The sequence below is a fragment of the Cyprinus carpio genome, unplaced genomic scaffold, assembly GCF_018340385.1.
Source record: "Cyprinus carpio isolate SPL01 unplaced genomic scaffold, ASM1834038v1 S000006515, whole genome shotgun sequence".
NCBI lineage: Eukaryota > Metazoa > Chordata > Actinopteri > Cypriniformes > Cyprinidae > Cyprinus > Cyprinus carpio.
This window is the reverse complement of record NW_024879183.1, coordinates 1,020,048-1,036,627: the sequence shown is the minus strand read 5'-3', so window position 1 is coordinate 1,036,627 and position 16,580 is coordinate 1,020,048. Positions and strand designations below refer to the sequence as shown.

At 37.8% G+C, this 16,580-nt stretch overlaps 1 protein-coding gene across 5 annotated transcripts in view; it reads left to right on the top strand.

Annotated features, from left to right (window-relative positions):
- Window positions 1-14,369, top strand: part of LOC109051994 — a 17,209-nt gene extending 2,840 nt beyond the window's left edge. Inside the window, exons 2-14 of one of the 5 annotated variants that reach the window (XM_042754434.1) lie at window positions 2,372-2,534; window positions 2,620-2,812; window positions 3,161-3,238; window positions 4,043-4,120; window positions 7,238-7,315; window positions 7,621-7,674; window positions 7,798-7,935; window positions 8,421-8,486; window positions 8,696-10,694; window positions 10,808-10,873; window positions 11,521-11,658; window positions 11,811-11,882; window positions 12,844-14,369. In XM_042754434.1, the coding sequence (XP_042610368.1) occupies window positions 2,372-2,534; window positions 2,620-2,812; window positions 3,161-3,238; window positions 4,043-4,120; window positions 7,238-7,315; window positions 7,621-7,674; window positions 7,798-7,935; window positions 8,421-8,486; window positions 8,696-10,694; window positions 10,808-10,873; window positions 11,521-11,658; window positions 11,811-11,882; window positions 12,844-13,058 (3,338 nt within the window). In that variant the 3' untranslated portion in view covers window positions 13,059-14,369. The remainder of the gene's footprint in view (window positions 1-2,371; window positions 2,535-2,619; window positions 2,813-3,160; window positions 3,239-4,042; window positions 4,121-7,237; window positions 7,316-7,620; window positions 7,675-7,797; window positions 7,936-8,420; window positions 8,487-8,695; window positions 10,695-10,807; window positions 10,874-11,520; window positions 11,659-11,810; window positions 11,883-12,843) is intronic. The other 4 variants (XM_042754435.1, XM_042754436.1, XM_042754437.1 and 1 more) reach the window with 4 other exon arrangements.
- Window positions 14,370-16,580: the final 2,211 nt, after the last annotated feature.

Genomic DNA, 16,580 nt, shown 5'->3' with positions numbered 1-16,580 from the left:
GGTGGAGAGGCCAACGGGGAGGGAAGAGAACCGAAGGTGTGAGAAGAGTGTGGTCGAGGAGATGGTTTGGGGATGGTGTGGAGGAGCTCTTACCCTTAAATAACCCCTACAACAACTTCTCAAAAATGTATCGTCATTGATATCGTATCGAGTAAATATCAGAAATTATCGGTGATCTTTTTAAGCCCATTCGCCAATCCTACCTCTACCACACCAGGACTTGCTGTTAGGATGCTATGCGAACTAGCATGGACATTTACACATTGTGGCGCCAGGGATCCCTTGCAGAGAAGATTTTCAAAGACACCCTCCAGAATACAACAGATTGTAAGGCTTAAAATTATTGTGGGGCGGGAGTATAATGCCACCTCATGATTGTTTTATTTTATTTTATTATATTTTTAAATAGTTTACCAGTTTTTCAATAATACATTTGTAATAATACATGCACCAATTAGGGCCTAGTTGCACAAGGTCAGGAAAAAACACATAAGTTGAATCGTGTATAAGACACATTTTCCTATTAATTTCAGAAATAATTTAAAATACTGGATAAATAAAAACAAACGTTTTAAGAAACTTAAAAACTCGAGGAACATGTAAACGATTTTATTTTCCCTCACTTCAAATCATTTAAATTGAATACTATTCAAAACAGAATAAAAATAAAAATATTTTTCTATTTAGGCCTAATGTATAAAATAAAAAAAAAAGTCTAGTGCCATATCCATTATTTAAAGCAGTATAATTCTTTTGTTAATTAAAAGGCACTTGCTATCTTCAGTTTCTGTGAACCTCATTCTGAAAATGTAGAAAAACACAGTGGTACGGACAATACACTGTGTACGAGACAGGCTTGTCACACAGACATGAGAACTTATAATTATAGAACCCTGTAAGTGCCCCCGCGTTATGTGTTTACGTTTTGCTTAGAATAATTCACGCACACTCAGAAGATTAAAAAAAAAAGACCAGTAGTCTGGAAAATATGGTTATAATGATTTTGTTGAACCCTTTGTTTTGGTCCTGAACCCCAGATTCAAACACTTTTTTATTATTATTTTGTGCATGCAGATAAATATTTGGGCACATGAACACTTGGACTCTTGCTGAATAAAGGAATACCATCTTTAAGAATTTTATGCTAATTGCAGTTCAGCAATGATAAAATGAAAAAAGCTTAAAAAAGTCAAACTCCAATAGGTGTTGAACATATATGTAGTGGACCCAACTACGAACTAAATTGTTTGTTGTTAAGTGTTATCACAAACGTGTTATAATTAGTGACATTTCTTTATTTCATGGTTTTTGTGTGAACACACCTGTTTCTTTAAGTTTATTACAAGTACCAAAAATAAATATGCATTGAAATAAAACATGATATTTAATGAATGCAGCCTACGAGTGTTTAGTTTTGTTCAGAGAAAACAGTATAAATGACGCCTAAATGAGGACTTTATAAGAAGTTGAAAATACGTCCAGAAATGACCACATCCTGAATGCAATTTTAACCCTTCTATAGACGTCCTGTAGACGTCGATATTGGACGTCCAAAAGTCGTCGAAAAAAGACGTCATAAAAACTTTCATTTGGTCGCTTCAGGGGACGTATTTCAACGTCAGACAAAAGACCGTCCAAAAGACGTCGAAAAAAGACATCATAAAAACTTTCATTCCTGGCGCTTCAGGGGACGTCATTTCAACGTCCGACAAAGACGTTGAAAAGACGTCGATTGGACGTACTTTTGCTCAGTGGGTTGTAGCTGCAGTTGCACAGTGTTAGCATCAATCAATTAGCCTAATTAGCTAAAGTTAATGACATGCATTGGTGAGAAAATGAGTAACGTAAATGTTAAGCTAAAGTTACATTATTTCTATGGGCAGCGTAATACCATTTATACATCCTATTTTATTCAAGTATGGGTATTTTTTGGTACTTGTCTTGCTGACTTTTTTGTCTTTATTATCTATGTAGTTAGATCTTTGCTAATTGAGGAGCACATGTATGGCCGAAGAGCATGTCGAAAAGGAGAACCAGACTTAGTCCTCAGGCTGAGGCTATTCAGTTTATTTTTTTTTTGTGTTTGTTATCTATGTAACCTTGTTTTAAGGTCAAGTGTATCAGTGACTTTAAAGGTATGTCATATGTGGTCGAAACTTAAATATTTATATTATAAATATGATAGCAACTGTTACAGTACACCGCATTAGCCGACTTAACCTGCCACTGTGCAACATTAACACTCATATATTATTTATTTTGCTAAAAAAATCTGATATTTTTTTTATTTTGTAGTTTGTCAATATATAATAGCGATTAATATCTAATTTTGGTTGTATAACTTGACACTATTTTATTCATTTTTCCTCAGGACGTGGTGTATTTACCTGCACACCAATTGAAAAGGGATCGTTTGTCGCCGAGTACCGTGGGGAGCTAATATCACGATATGAACTGGACAAGAGGCAGAAGAAGTACACAGAAAAACAAAATGCTTTCTTGTTTGATTTTGAATGGAACAATAGTGCATGGTGGTAAGTCATGGCCTATACAAGATCAGTTATTCTCTAAAGCCTTGTGTTGTTTTGTGGAAAAACCTTTTGTTTCCTCCTACTTTAGCATAGATGCGTCCCGCGAAGATGGCTCGCTAGGAAGGCTGGTGAATGATTGCCACAAGTCACCAAATTGTAAAATGAGAAGGTTGACAGTCCAGGGTAAACCTCATCTTTGCTTATTTGCAATTGAAAACATTGAAGCAGAGACTGAAATAACCTACGATTATGGAGATTCTCAATGGCCATGGCGTAATCTGGTAAGTAAGACCTCTTGATAGATCATACGGTATAGGATCTGTTAAAATACAATTAGTTACATCTCCCTTCAGGAGTATATGCTCCCCCTCAATATCTCCTTGTGGAATTACTTTACTGATGAAATTGTATAGACTATGTTCAGTTAATTATGCACCATGAGGTGTGCTTGCATGCAATGAAGGAAAGATTCTTTAAAAAAAAAAAAAAATACTAATTGTTTGATTAAAAGAAGTGAAGGTAGAAAACCTGGCTTTGTCTAATATGCATTGATACTTTTTTAATTAAAACTTGTTGTATTATAGTACAATATATTTCTGACTGATAATTGTTGTTGTACTTCATTGCAGGCACCAAGTGGCATGATCCAGACTCAACATTCAGGAGACCCAGAAGTGAGCGAGAGACCCAGTTCATCCTTCCAACAGGTTACTACACATTTACTCTGGATTTCTTCTAGTTTAATACGCCTCACACAAGTCCTGTGCATCCATAAATGCATTTTCACCTTCTTCAAGCAGACAAATGTGAAATGTTGCAGAATCAATATTACCATCATTAGTTTCAGCATACTATCGTGTGTAAGGAAATTACCCCTAGCATTTGATGGAACTAACTACCCCTCAAAACATAAAAAATCTTAATTTTCACAAAATTCAATGTTTTTATCTACTTCAAACACATTTATTGCCCACGTAAGCTTCTGTTTATCACTTTACATGGTTTAACTTCTCCGCAGTAATGGACAGGGATCTACTTCCTTAGATTTTAGATTTCTTTTACTACAACAGTATAACTTAGAAGACAGGAATGCTGACTCTTTGTGTGTTCAGTCGTCATGTCCTCATTTTGTTTTAGGCTGTGAAAGATTGAACTGTGTTTCAGACGACGTCCTGATATTGTATGTTTCAACGTTTAGAGTGTGTGTGTGTGTGTGTGTGTGTGTCTGTTTAACAATGTCCTCATATTGTGGGTAACTGATATTGTGCAGTTTTAGATATTTCCATAGTCTTGAATGAAAAGCCCAGGTCCTCACATTAGCTATTTTTACTACAATTTGTGTTCCTTAAATGCAAAGTTGAGCCCTTGACTTCAGCAATGAGTCTCAGCCCAAAGGTGGTGATTATGATAGATTGAGGTGGGATTTCTTTGAACTGAAATGGGTAGGATCATTAGTTTGTTATAGTTCTGAATATTTCTTGGCTGATAATTGTTGTTGTACTTCATTGCAGGCACCAAGTGGCATGATCCAGACTCAACATTCAGGAGACCCAGAAGTGAGCGAGAGACCCAGTTCATCCTTCCAACAGGTTACTACACATTTACTCTGGATTTCTTCTAGTTTAATACGCCTCACACAAGTCCTGTGCATCCATAAATGCATTTTCACCTTCTTCAAGCAGACAAATGTAGCCTAGAAATCTAGACGCACCCTAGCGGCAGAAAAAAATATTTTGCTGCCAAGGTAGTCTAGCAACTCTCCATTGACTTTCCAGCTGGAAAAAACAAATTGGGTCAGGCTAGTGTTGTCAAAAGAACCGGTACTTCGGTACCAAGTCTGTACTAAAAAAATTTAAATGTGACGGTACCAGGTTTCTTTAAGTACCGGTAGTACCGAGGTCCCGTTCAAACCCGGTTCAGCGCTGTGATTTCCGCGAAGCAGAAAACGAGGACGGAATCTCAAAATCCAGTCATGAAAATGAAACTTACATTTTAATATGGACAGTCATGGAATTTGTCAAAGTTAGCATAAATTAATCAAATCAAATCTCCATATGGACCAGTATCTGTAAATGTTAAGCCGCAAAAGTTGTTTGAAATATGAATCAGTGTTCTGCGCGTCTCTGTGTGAATTAATGAATGGCAGAGACGTGCGGGCTTGTTTACTACATAGACTGAAGCGCATGACGCTTGCGTTAATTTCAGCATCTGAGCTTCAGAGTTCTCTCTCCATCAAGCGATCTGAACTTTTCAGTTCATCTCAATGGACGCACAGCGCACCTGTATTTGATGCTCTGTAAACTCTTTGTGAAGGCGCACGACTCACCGTCACTTTACTGATAGCTCTGTTTCTCACACATGCAAAGAGAGAGCGAGAGCGAGAGTCTTACCACGCTGAATCGACACGCTATATGTAAACTATTCTTTGTTGTCTTCTCCTGTCAAAATAATGGAGTTCATTTAGAATTATTCATATTTTCGAACAAGCAGAAGACATACCGGTTTCTCCGGTAGTGGGCGGAGCTAATGCGCAAATGGCAATTTCATTGGCTGGCGCTGATCTGGTACCGTCCCTGTTTTGATTTCAGCAAATCATTTTGACCGAACGCAGACAACGTGATTAATATTCATGAACCCAGCAGCTCATCAATCCATAGTGCATTGTATATACATTAGTATGATAGTAGAATTAGTAGTAGTATTATCTTTTAATAATAATTAATATGATCTATTACTATTTTTTTTTTTTTTTTTTACAGAAACCCTCAATGACCAAAAATATCTTAAGCATCACCACCAGTCTTAAGTTCAGATAAAATGACAAATATGCATTCATTAGGCCTAAAAGTTAATTTTTACATAAAGGCATTGTGCTACTAAATATTACTATTATTTAGTAAAATGTATGTGATACTGCTACTACTGTTGAAAAAATTTATAAAACTTAATTTTTTAAAGAAATAAATCACAAAATATTTCTTCCATGTTTTAATTTTAATAGCAAATCCCCTTTATTAAAAATAAAATGTTTAAATTTCATAAATTAAAAGACAAATTAAATTTGGGCGAAACTTGTTTACTGTTTTTCATAATTATATAACTTGTAGAAAAACTTTAAACACAATTGTAAATAAGTATAAAGAATGGCATTGGTTTTATTTTTAATGCTAAAAAGTATTTTTTTTTTAATTAGCATATTTTTCTGTTTTGCTTTGGTACCGAAATTGGTACCGAGAACCGTGGATTTTCACTGGTATCGGTACCGAATACTGAAATTTTGGTACCGTGACAACCCTAGGTCAGGCTAATCATGTCGTGTATAGAGTAGGCGGGGCGGGCTTAACATAATGACGACAGACGGCACTGAAGTCATTCTTAAAAAGGAAGATGTGTTCGTAGTTTTGCTGGCCAGATATGGCAAAAGTTGAATCTATCAACTAACGTTAACTCCGCTGTTGGGAAAATGCTCTGGTTGGTTGAAGAGCTGTCCTATTGCGTGCAGAGGGAATTTGAAAGACAGCCGTTTGTCCCGCCTCTGGGATTGAGCCGTGTCTATGGAGAGTTGCCAGACTAAACATCTTGATGTAGGTCTGGCTTGCCAGGCTAAGACAAACGTGAAATGTTGCAGAATCAATATTGCCATCATTAGTTTCAGCATACTATCGTGTGTAAGGAAATTACCCCTAGCATTTGATGGAACTAACTACACCTCAAAACATAAAAAAATCTTAATTTTCACAAAATTCAATGTTTTTATCTACTTCAAACACATTTATTGCCCATGTAAGCTTCTGTTTATCACTTTACATGGTTTAACTTCTAAGGTCAGTAATGGACAGGGATCTACTTCCTTAGATTTTAGCTTTCTTTTACTACAACAGTATAACTTAGAAGACAGGAATGCTGACTCTTTGTGTGTTCAGTCGTCATGTCCTCATTTTGTTTTAGGCTGTGAAAGATTGAACTGTGTTTCAGACGACGTCCTGATATTGTATGATCTGACACGTGTAGTGTGTGTGTTTAGTCATGTCCTCATTTTGTTTTAGGCTGTGAAAGATTGGACTGTGTTTCAGACGACGTCCTGATATTGTATGATCTGACACGTGTAGTGTGTGTGTTTAGTCATGTCCTCATTTTGTTTTAGGCTGTGAAAGATTGAACTGTGTTTCAGACGACGTCCTGATATTGTATGATCTGACACGTGTAGTGTGTGTGTTTAGTCATGTCCTCATTTTGTTTTAGGCTGTGAAAGATTGGACTGTGTTTCAGACGACGTCCTGATATTGTATGATCTGACACGTGTAGTGTGTGTGTTTAGTCATGTCCTCATTTTGTTTTAGGCTGTGAAAGATTGAACTGTGTTTCAGACGACGTCCTGATATTGTATGATCTGACACGTGTAGTGTGTGTGTGTGTGTGTCTGTTTAACAATGTCCTCATATTGTGGGTAACTGATATTGTGCAGTTTTAGATATTTCCATAGTCTTGAATGAAAAGCCCAGGTCCTCACATTAGCTATTTTTACTACAATTTGTGTTCCTTAAATGCAAAGTTGAGCCCTTGACTTCAGCAATGAGTCTCAGCCCAAAGGTGGTGATTATGATAGATTGAGGTGGGATTTCTTTGAACTGAAATGGGTAGGATCATTAGTTTGTTATAGTTCTGAATATTTCTTGGCTGATAATTGTTGTTGTACTTCATTGCAGGCACCAAGTGGCATGATCCAGACTCAACATTCAGGAGACCCAGAAGTGAGCGAGAGACCCAGTTCATCCTTCCAACAGGTTACTACACATTTACTCTGGATTTCTTTTTTTAAAGTTACATAATTCTTTTGGTTCTCATGTAAATTACACCCCTTTTTACCTTGCTACAACAAACATTTTTGTATTTTTGTTTAAACCTTCAGTATGTTGCAATTTCATCTCTATCATATGACACAATGTTTGTAACATGTAAGTAAATTGTCCTCAGGGTTAGGTTGAGCATCAAAATGTTCACCTATGAACCAAAATGATTTTCATAATTAGTATTATGTATTTTAGTACTATAGCTGAAAATAACAAATTTATTCTTCTTTTCATTTAAGGCCAACCACTCCACTGGAATTGCATGCTTCAAACATGTACTTACTGCAGAGCAGGTGAGACAGCTACATTCAAACTTATTTTTCTTCATTAACTAATGTGAATATTTACTGTTAGGAAATAGTGTATAATTCCAGGTGAGACTACGGGTTTGTACAGATGATGTTTGATTTGAACAGCTTAGAGTAAAACAGCGTCTGCAAAATCTGAAGCGTCATCATGATTGTTGTGAGGATCGTTATGAGAAGGCTGAAAAAGAGAGAATTGCGAGAGAGAGACAGGTGACTTTGAGTTTGGTCACCAGAATTAATGATTCTGTGAGTATATACATCCAAGCCTAAATCAAACCATCTTGTAATTATAAGAAAAGTATTTATCTTTAGTATTTTAATGCTACAAGAACATTATTTCTATAAGATAAATTAGCCTAGCATTTTAAGAGTAGATTAATTTCTTACTCCAAAGACTTGAGATAAATGTTTCTCAGATGGTTAATCTGAGAAACATTGACATCTGAATGTATTTACAAATATATTTAAAAAGATATTTGTTTTTTCTTTCAATCTGATGCTAAATTATGTGGAGATTATTAATTTGTCTATAACAAGTAGAATAGATATGATGCAAATTATTGACAACAGGTTCCTAGGTACGTATCAAATATGCACAAACTGGCATTGGGGGAAAACATATGCTATCTGGGCTGCGGAGTGGAAGCGGTGTGATATGAATTTGCGACAATAAGTGGATATAACTTGGGGTGAACATTTCTTTTTGATGAAAATTATTAATCATTTCAAAGGTTGGACCTCCCTCAGTCGATGATGGTGGATTTCATGATGGAAACTCAACAAGCCCAAATGACCAGGTAATAAATACCATTAGACAACAATAATGAAATAGTAAAACACAAATCATTAAGAAGCTCAAATGTTACTTTTAATTTTGTTTTTATTCATGTTTAAGTGTTGTGTTGTGTTATGCACAATGTGATGGTACTAGGAGAACAATATTCTAGCTATTATTAAATTTAACTTCTTGATGGAATGAGATGCTTTTCTCTCCATTTTCCTTTAGATCTCTAATGACATGACTGATGAATCTTCGGATGCTACGGACTATGATGATGCCAACTATGTTCCAGATTCAAGTGGCAACTCATCTGACACAAGTTCTAATAGTAGAGATCTAAAAATCATAGACAATCATCTTCCCCACAAAGTGTTCAAGGAAATATCACTGGGGATGGCTACAGCCCACAGTTCGGATAGTACCAACAGTTCCTTGGAACAGAGAAGTTTTAGTTCCTCAAAGATGAGCAGCGGCCATTGTAGTTCTGGTATAATTTGCAGTGACAGTTCATCAGAAAAGACATTGCACAGCTCCATAAATGTCACTTCATTGCCAAACACAGCAAAACGAAGCAAGTACAACAAGAAACAATACTGTCTTTATTGTAGTAAGGCCATTTCTAAATTGGCAAGACACCTCGAATCCGCTCACAGTACACAGCCTGATGTTGCAAAAGCTTTGAGTTTTAATAAGAGATCTCGCGAAAGAAAAGATTTGTTACGCTCTCTTAAGAAGAGGGGAAACTTTAACCATAATGCCACAGTGGCAAGCAGTGGTGATGGAGAAATGGTTGCTTGTCGAAGACCCACTAGAGTCAGACAATCTAATGACTTCAGTCACTGCAAGTTTTGTCAAGGACTCTATGCAAGAGATTGTCTATGGAGACATGTCAGAAACTGCCCTCAGAAGTCTGTTGAGGTGGAGACTAGAGTTGGGCGAAAACGGATCCACATTGACCTACCAAAAGCTGAAACAGTTCATGAAGCTGTTTGGAAGATTGCTTGTGAAATGAACCAGGATGACATTTCTTTAGTTGTAAGGAGTGAAAGCGACATCCTTAGTCTTGGCGAGTCAATGTACAATGGCAGGAAACCAAATGAGAAAAGAAATGATTACATACGTCAAAAAATGAGAGAGATGGCAAGACTCTTGATAGCTGCAAGAGCTACAACACCTTTGAAGACCACTGAAGACCTTGTTATGCCCAGTAATTTCCCCCACGTGATACAAGCAGTGAGATCTGTTGCTGGTTATGACTTGGATACCAACTCGTATAAAACCCCATCATTGGCTTTAAAATTGGGTCACAGTTTGGCTAAGGTTGCAGGCATTGTGCAATGCAATGCCATCATTGCAAATCGCAATGTCATCGCAGAGTCTGCCAAGCAATTTGCCACTCTGTATGAGAAAAGATGGGCGGAATCCATTTCAAGTGCTGCACTGGGTACACTTCATCAAGCCAAATGGAATAAACCACATGTTTTACCCTTTACACAGGATGTGCACCTGCTGCACAAGTTTCTTGCTACTGAGCGTGCTAAGTGCATGAAGGACCTTGAGGAAGACCCCAACATCAAAAGCTTTGGGAATCTTGCACAAGTGACTTTGACGCAGGTGGTACTATTTAACAGAAGACGGCAAGGGGAAGTTTCAAAAATAGAACTCCAGGCTTTCGCATCCAGAAACCGTACTGAGTTGAATCCTGACATTATGATGGGCCTTACTGAGTTTGAGAGGAAGGTTGCAAAGTACTTTGACAGAGTTGAGATTCGAGGTAAAAGGTCACGAATGGTGCCCGTGCTTCTCACACCTGACATGATCGCTGCAATGGACCTCCTCATTAAAAACAGGAATGAGTGTCAAGTCCACACAGAGAATGTGTACTTGTTTGCACGGCCATGTGTGCTTTCCCATTACAGAGGTTCTGACTGTTTCCGCAAGTATTCAAAACAATGTGGTGCAAAAAACCCAGAGTCACTCACCTCAACAAGATTGAGGAAACAAGTTGCCACTTTGTCAACAGTACTAAACTTGAAAGAAAATGAAATGGATCAACTTGCTACCTTTCTAGGACATGATATAAGGGTCCACAGGGAATTCTATCGGCTTCCAGAGAGTACACTGCAGCTTGCAAAAGTAAGCAAACTGTTGATAGCAATGGAAAAAGGAAGACTGTCTGACCTGCAAGGGAAAGGGCTGGATGACATTGAAATCAATCCTGAAGGTGAAGTTAAGTTTTAAATGTAGTTTAGAAGTACTTCTCATATCACAATTATAATTGTATTTAGTCTTTGTTTTAAATACTGGGTCCAAACTGTTTTTTTTTTACCCAACCAGATGAAGTAGGCACGAGTGATGATGATTCCAGTGAAGAAACCATTGCTGACCTACATCAACATGAAGGTATACTGACTTATGTGATGATATCTTAAGGTTATGACCAGGGAGACAGACAGTAGAGACCTAATGATAATGTTAGATGGGCTGAAAGGAACAGTGGTAAATAAATTAAAAAAGATGGGAGAGATTATGTATAAATATGGTGCTGAATTATTTAGAATCATTGATAGAAAGAAGGTGGACAGGTTTTAATCAATTAAGTCTAAACAGCAGCAAGAGATAAAGAAATGGTGAATGAGAGAAGACAACTAAGAAAGCAATAGTTACAGTACATGATAAAGGTAATTAATGTTTTGCAAAAAGTCTGGTTAGCAGTACAGGTGGAGTAAGTTAGGACAGCCTTTTATTGGGATGTGAAGTCAAAAGGAAAAAGGTAACTTTGAACATTTAAAGTTAGAGGTAGAGGAATAGTTAGCTTAAAAGATTACTCAGATACAGGAAACAATAGAGATCTGGGCTTTCCTCTTGATATCCCTCCATGAGGAGAGAAACAGTATACTTTTTGATATGAGTGGGGCCTTTTCAAGCTAGCAGATTCAGACTTCCACTAAGCTCTTTTGTTGTCTGACATTGAGGTTGACTTCATAGAATAATACAATCAAACAAACTCATTGTCATTAATGCTCATATTTTATTTTTACTTTTCAAAGGCTCAAGAACTGAGACTTTTGGGGATCGGACACTTCTAAGGGACTCGCATGCTTCAACCACCCTGGATAATTTGGAGAGCACTTCTGCCTCAACTGTCTTGGACAACGCAAACATCAGCAACACTCAACCAAGACATGGTAAAATATAAAAGGCACCGAAATAAAAAGTTTGCTCACCAAAAAGTGAATGCGTTCATAATGAAAACAATGATTTATTCTTGCCTTCACAGAGATGGCAGTATGTGAAGTTGTGCTTTTATCTGAAATATATTTAAATTCATTGTTTTCAGATTCCCAGCAGAACACAGCTCTTCAAGTGGTTACATCCCAAACTTCTTCAAAGTGCTCCACTGCAAAGCAAGGTAAATACTGTAAGCATGTGAGACACCACATTACTCTTTTAGAAAAATGTATTAAATTTAATGAATGCCATATAATATCATAACTACTAAATTATCACGACTGGAAATGGCAGTCAGGTATCCAAATCACAAGGCTTAGGCTGAGTCAAGGTACACAGAATAAAGGTCAATATAACAGTACCCAGTACCTAAGTACCCCTTTTCCACCAAGGCAGTGCTGGTGCCGGTTCGGAGCCGGTGCCTACTCGTGAACCAGTTCTTTGTGTTTCGACAGCCAAAGAACCGGTTCTCGGCCAGGAAAATTGGTTCCAAAGCGGCACCAACTCTTTGCTGGACCAGAACCATTCTTTTACCACGTCATGCTTACGTCGGGGGGTGGGGGGTGGGGTTATTGTCGAACTTCTTCTCGAACGTAACCTCCGTCTATAGTAATCCAGACGAGCAGCACAAATGTGTCGTCTTCTGACCCCAGTATAGGATCGCAAAGCCAGGAGAAACATCTGCAGAAAGACGATGTAGTCCGCCATTGTAATTGTTAATGCTTGAAGTTGGGAAAGCTAAGACGTATGGCAACGTACACAGTGATGTAACGACGTCGTTCACTGGGCTCTCTAGTCAGTGGAAAAACAAACTGGTTCTGAGGTGGTTCGCAAATTGAACCAACTTTGAACCAGTACCAGTTCCGAACCAGTTCTTTTTTGGTGGAAAAGGGGTTTAGGATACTAACACTGGAACAAACTATGCTGGAACACTTACTGATACAGATGAGACAAACTAGCATCCACAAATGGGGACAGACATGTGAAATAAAACAGGAAATATTAAACGGAGAAAAAAAAAACATAACTTATCGGAGAATGGATTTAACAAAATATATATTTTTTTATCAAATCCTCAATGTTTCACTTTAGCAGAGCCATTGTTTCATCTTTAATACATGTCTTTTGTTTACATTCGACAGCTGGGAAGGTGAGGAGCAAGTGGACAGGTAATGAAGTGAAGGCTGTGGAGCGGCACATGATTCATTTCATAACCAACTGCAAGGTGCCAGGTAAAAAGGACTGTGACTCCTGCCTCCAGGCAGAACCAGTGGCTCTGAAAGACCGAGACTGGGCTGCAATCAAATACTACATTCACAATAGAATCATATCAATGAAAAGGAAGATGAATAGATAGAACTAGAACAGTGGTTCCCAAACCTGTCCTGGTGTACCCCCAACACTGCACGTTTTCTTTGTCTCCCTAATCAAACACACCAGATTCAACTCATCAGTTCATCACATGGGTTAAAATGAGCTGATGAGTTGAATCTGGTGTGTTTGATTAGGGAGACAAAGAACACGTGCAGTGTTGTGGGTACTCCAGGAGCAGGTTTGGGGAACACTGAACTAGAACATGTTAACTGTGGCTCATGTGCATTTTAATTTCTGTTGAACTTAGAAAAATGCTCACTGTGTACGGTTATAATCAGTTTCACGTTAGATATCCAGCAAAAATGTTTGTAATGGGTTTCGTTTTGATTTTCTCATTTTAATTCAAGGATTGCTATTGATGTTTTCTTGTACAAGCATGCCACCTAGTTTTGACTGAAGCTGCCATGTTGACATGTATTAATGAGGGCTATTAATAATGGGTTTTTTTTATCTCCACCCTTCAGACACTATTTCTTTTTTCTTACTACCTCAGGATCATATTATAATGCATTGTTTCAAGTAACTGACAATGTCTTTCATAAAATAAGGTTTCAATGTATATGTAATCTATACCCTCTGTGTCAACAAGCAAGTACTTTAAGGGATTGTTACTTTCACACACATTTCCCAGGTTTTCAGTGTTTTGTTTTTGACGCTAAAGAGAGTAGTTCTTTAATTTCAAATAAGCTATGTCTTTTGTACTACCTTATCCTGTACTGTGGTTGGTTGTTCAATGCTTTAAAACATTTGATGAGGGCTGCCATTTCTTAATTTAGTTAAGCCCTAGTTGTAAGTCCACCCATATGCAGCATCGGTTAAGTATTATGTCCTTATGGATAACTGTTGGAATATTCATGAGGCCAGCTAATGAAGGTCAATCATTTTCATACTTGTACCTATTTTGGTTAAGCTATTAATACAAGTAAGAAAGACCTGAAGTGTTACCTCTTTCTTTCACATCATTCACAACAACATCTACTACGAAATTCATGAATAGACAGTGAGACAAGCGTGATTTTTATTTTTGTCTCAAATCGTAGGCCTCTCTCCTTGATCTGCTAGCCTCCTGCCCCCTGAATACTCTGTGAAAAAGCCGGGTTTTGGGAGACAACACAGGAATCGTAATGTCAAAAAAACACTAGGTGCACAGGTTCTGCACCAAAATGCAACAAACCACATTCCAGCCAATCACCGACAAGATGGCTGCCATTTTCTATCGCAGGAAGGACGGATTCTACAAGAAGTGTTTCTTTTGCATAAGCTCATAAGAATTTTCAATATATCAGCTGTAACTAATTACATTTTTTTTTTTTTTTTTTTTAAAAACATGCTCTGTTTTGTTTGGTATTTACTTAGAATTTCAACATAAGTGTCACCATGCAGGAACATATACTGCACCTTTCATGAGCTACGACCCCTTTGAGTTAGCTTTTATATATCTCTCAGCCACTCAGTTTTACTAGATTTTATCAACCTGTAAAGTTGAAAAAGGTTTACTGAACATTGCGCATGACTATATTGTACACCGCTGCTTCTAATGTAGAAAGAAATTTCAAACATTTAACAGCAGGTTGCAAATATGCACCCTATTTTATTTGTTACTGAGTCTTTATAAGTCATTTAAACCTGAAAATTGAGTGTGTATCTATGGGCTTCACAAATCACTTAAACATGAAATGACAGTGTTTGTTGTCATGACCTCATAAGTCACAAAAACCCAAACATGTCCTCACAAGTAGCATAGAAATCAAGTCTGCCCAAAATATAGCCTTAGACAAAATCTCAACAGATGGATCTATTCATTGAAGCATTGGTAGGAAATTATTTGATAACCAGGTCTGTTGGACCTTGGGAAAGGCATGTCCTAATATTTCACGTTTTTTTCACAAGTCCCGATATATCATGAAAACAAGTATGTTTGTGTGTGTGTGTGTGTGTGTGTGTGAGAAAGAGAGAGAGAATGTGTTGGCCAGTGTTCTAGGACATGCTCCCATTCAAGATCCCACTCTCCATGACACCAAAATAAAGTGTCTTCTTTACGCAGATGACCTGGTTCTCCTGTCGCCCACTAAACAAGGGCTTCAGGATGGCCTGGATCTGCTGGAGGACTACTGGCAGACCTGGGCCCTGAAAAAACCTCCAAAAAACCAAAGTAATGATCTTCCAGAAATGCTCCAGACCTCAGGGACTAACACACACATTCACACTATCACACAGAACCACTGAAACCACAAAAACATACACTTACCTCGGCCTAAAAATGACTCCAACAGGTAACTTCACTTTGGCTGTGAATGAACTCAAAGAGAAAGCTCAAATGGCTTTCTATGCCATAAAAAGATCAATTAAAATTGATATTCCAATCCAAATCTGGCTCAAACTTTTCAAATCAGTAATTGCCATATAGTACGATTGGTTCAGTGAAGTCTGGGGTCCATCTATAACAACTGATTTTTTAAACTAGGAAAACATCCAATTGAAAATATGCATTAAAAGAATACTCAAAGTCCAAAGAAAAACACCAAACAATGGATGGAGGGCAGAATTAGGCCAATACCCTCTCCTTCTAAACATTCAAAAAAGAGCCATCAAATTCTGGAAACACCTAAAGACGAGTGACCCCAGCACATACCATTATAAAGCCCTGAAACACCAAGAGCTGAGCCCCACAACGAGTTATCTTCTTCAGCTGGTGCTGAGACTGACTGAGATCACACCAACAGAGATCAGCCAGCCTCAGAACTCACACACACTCTCAACCATTCGGCCCACACAAATCATCAACACAGAGAAAGACAAGTACGTCACCCATTGGACAAACACCATTAAAAACCAACACAAACTAGAATGTTATTCGGTACTAAATCAAGAGTACACCATGGCACACTAACTGACGTCAAACGCAGGAAAACACTGACGATGTACAGACTGTCTGTGAGCACAGTCTGGCCGTAGAGACGGGCCGGCGCAGACAAACCTGGCTCTCCCGTGACGAGAGACTCTGCTCCCACTGCATTCTGGGAGAGATCGAAACAGAGCTGCACTTCCTCACACAATGCCCCAAATACCAAACCATCAGATACCACTACTATCCCAAAATAAACAAAATATTTCCCCCAATTTAATAACTGCACCCCAACCGAAAAACTCACTTTCATTCTTGGTGAAAAATCTGAATGTGCAAATATAGCTGCAAGATTTATAGCAGCCTGCCAACTCCTGAGACACAGCCAAGACACCAGCATCCAGAGAATATACAGCTAACTCTACATGTCTGTAGATAATGCTGAATCCAGTTGAATCAATTTACTAATTAAATAAATACGTAAATAATCTGTTACATAACTTTTAGTATATCATATGTTTATATGTATCCATATGTTTTAATGTCATTCTTCTAATATTACTTGATCGAATGTTATTTCAATTGCTGTATTGTTCCCAGTTACACTGTTGTATATGTTCTCTTTTCCTGTGCATGCTTTTGCAATGCAAAATGTACTTT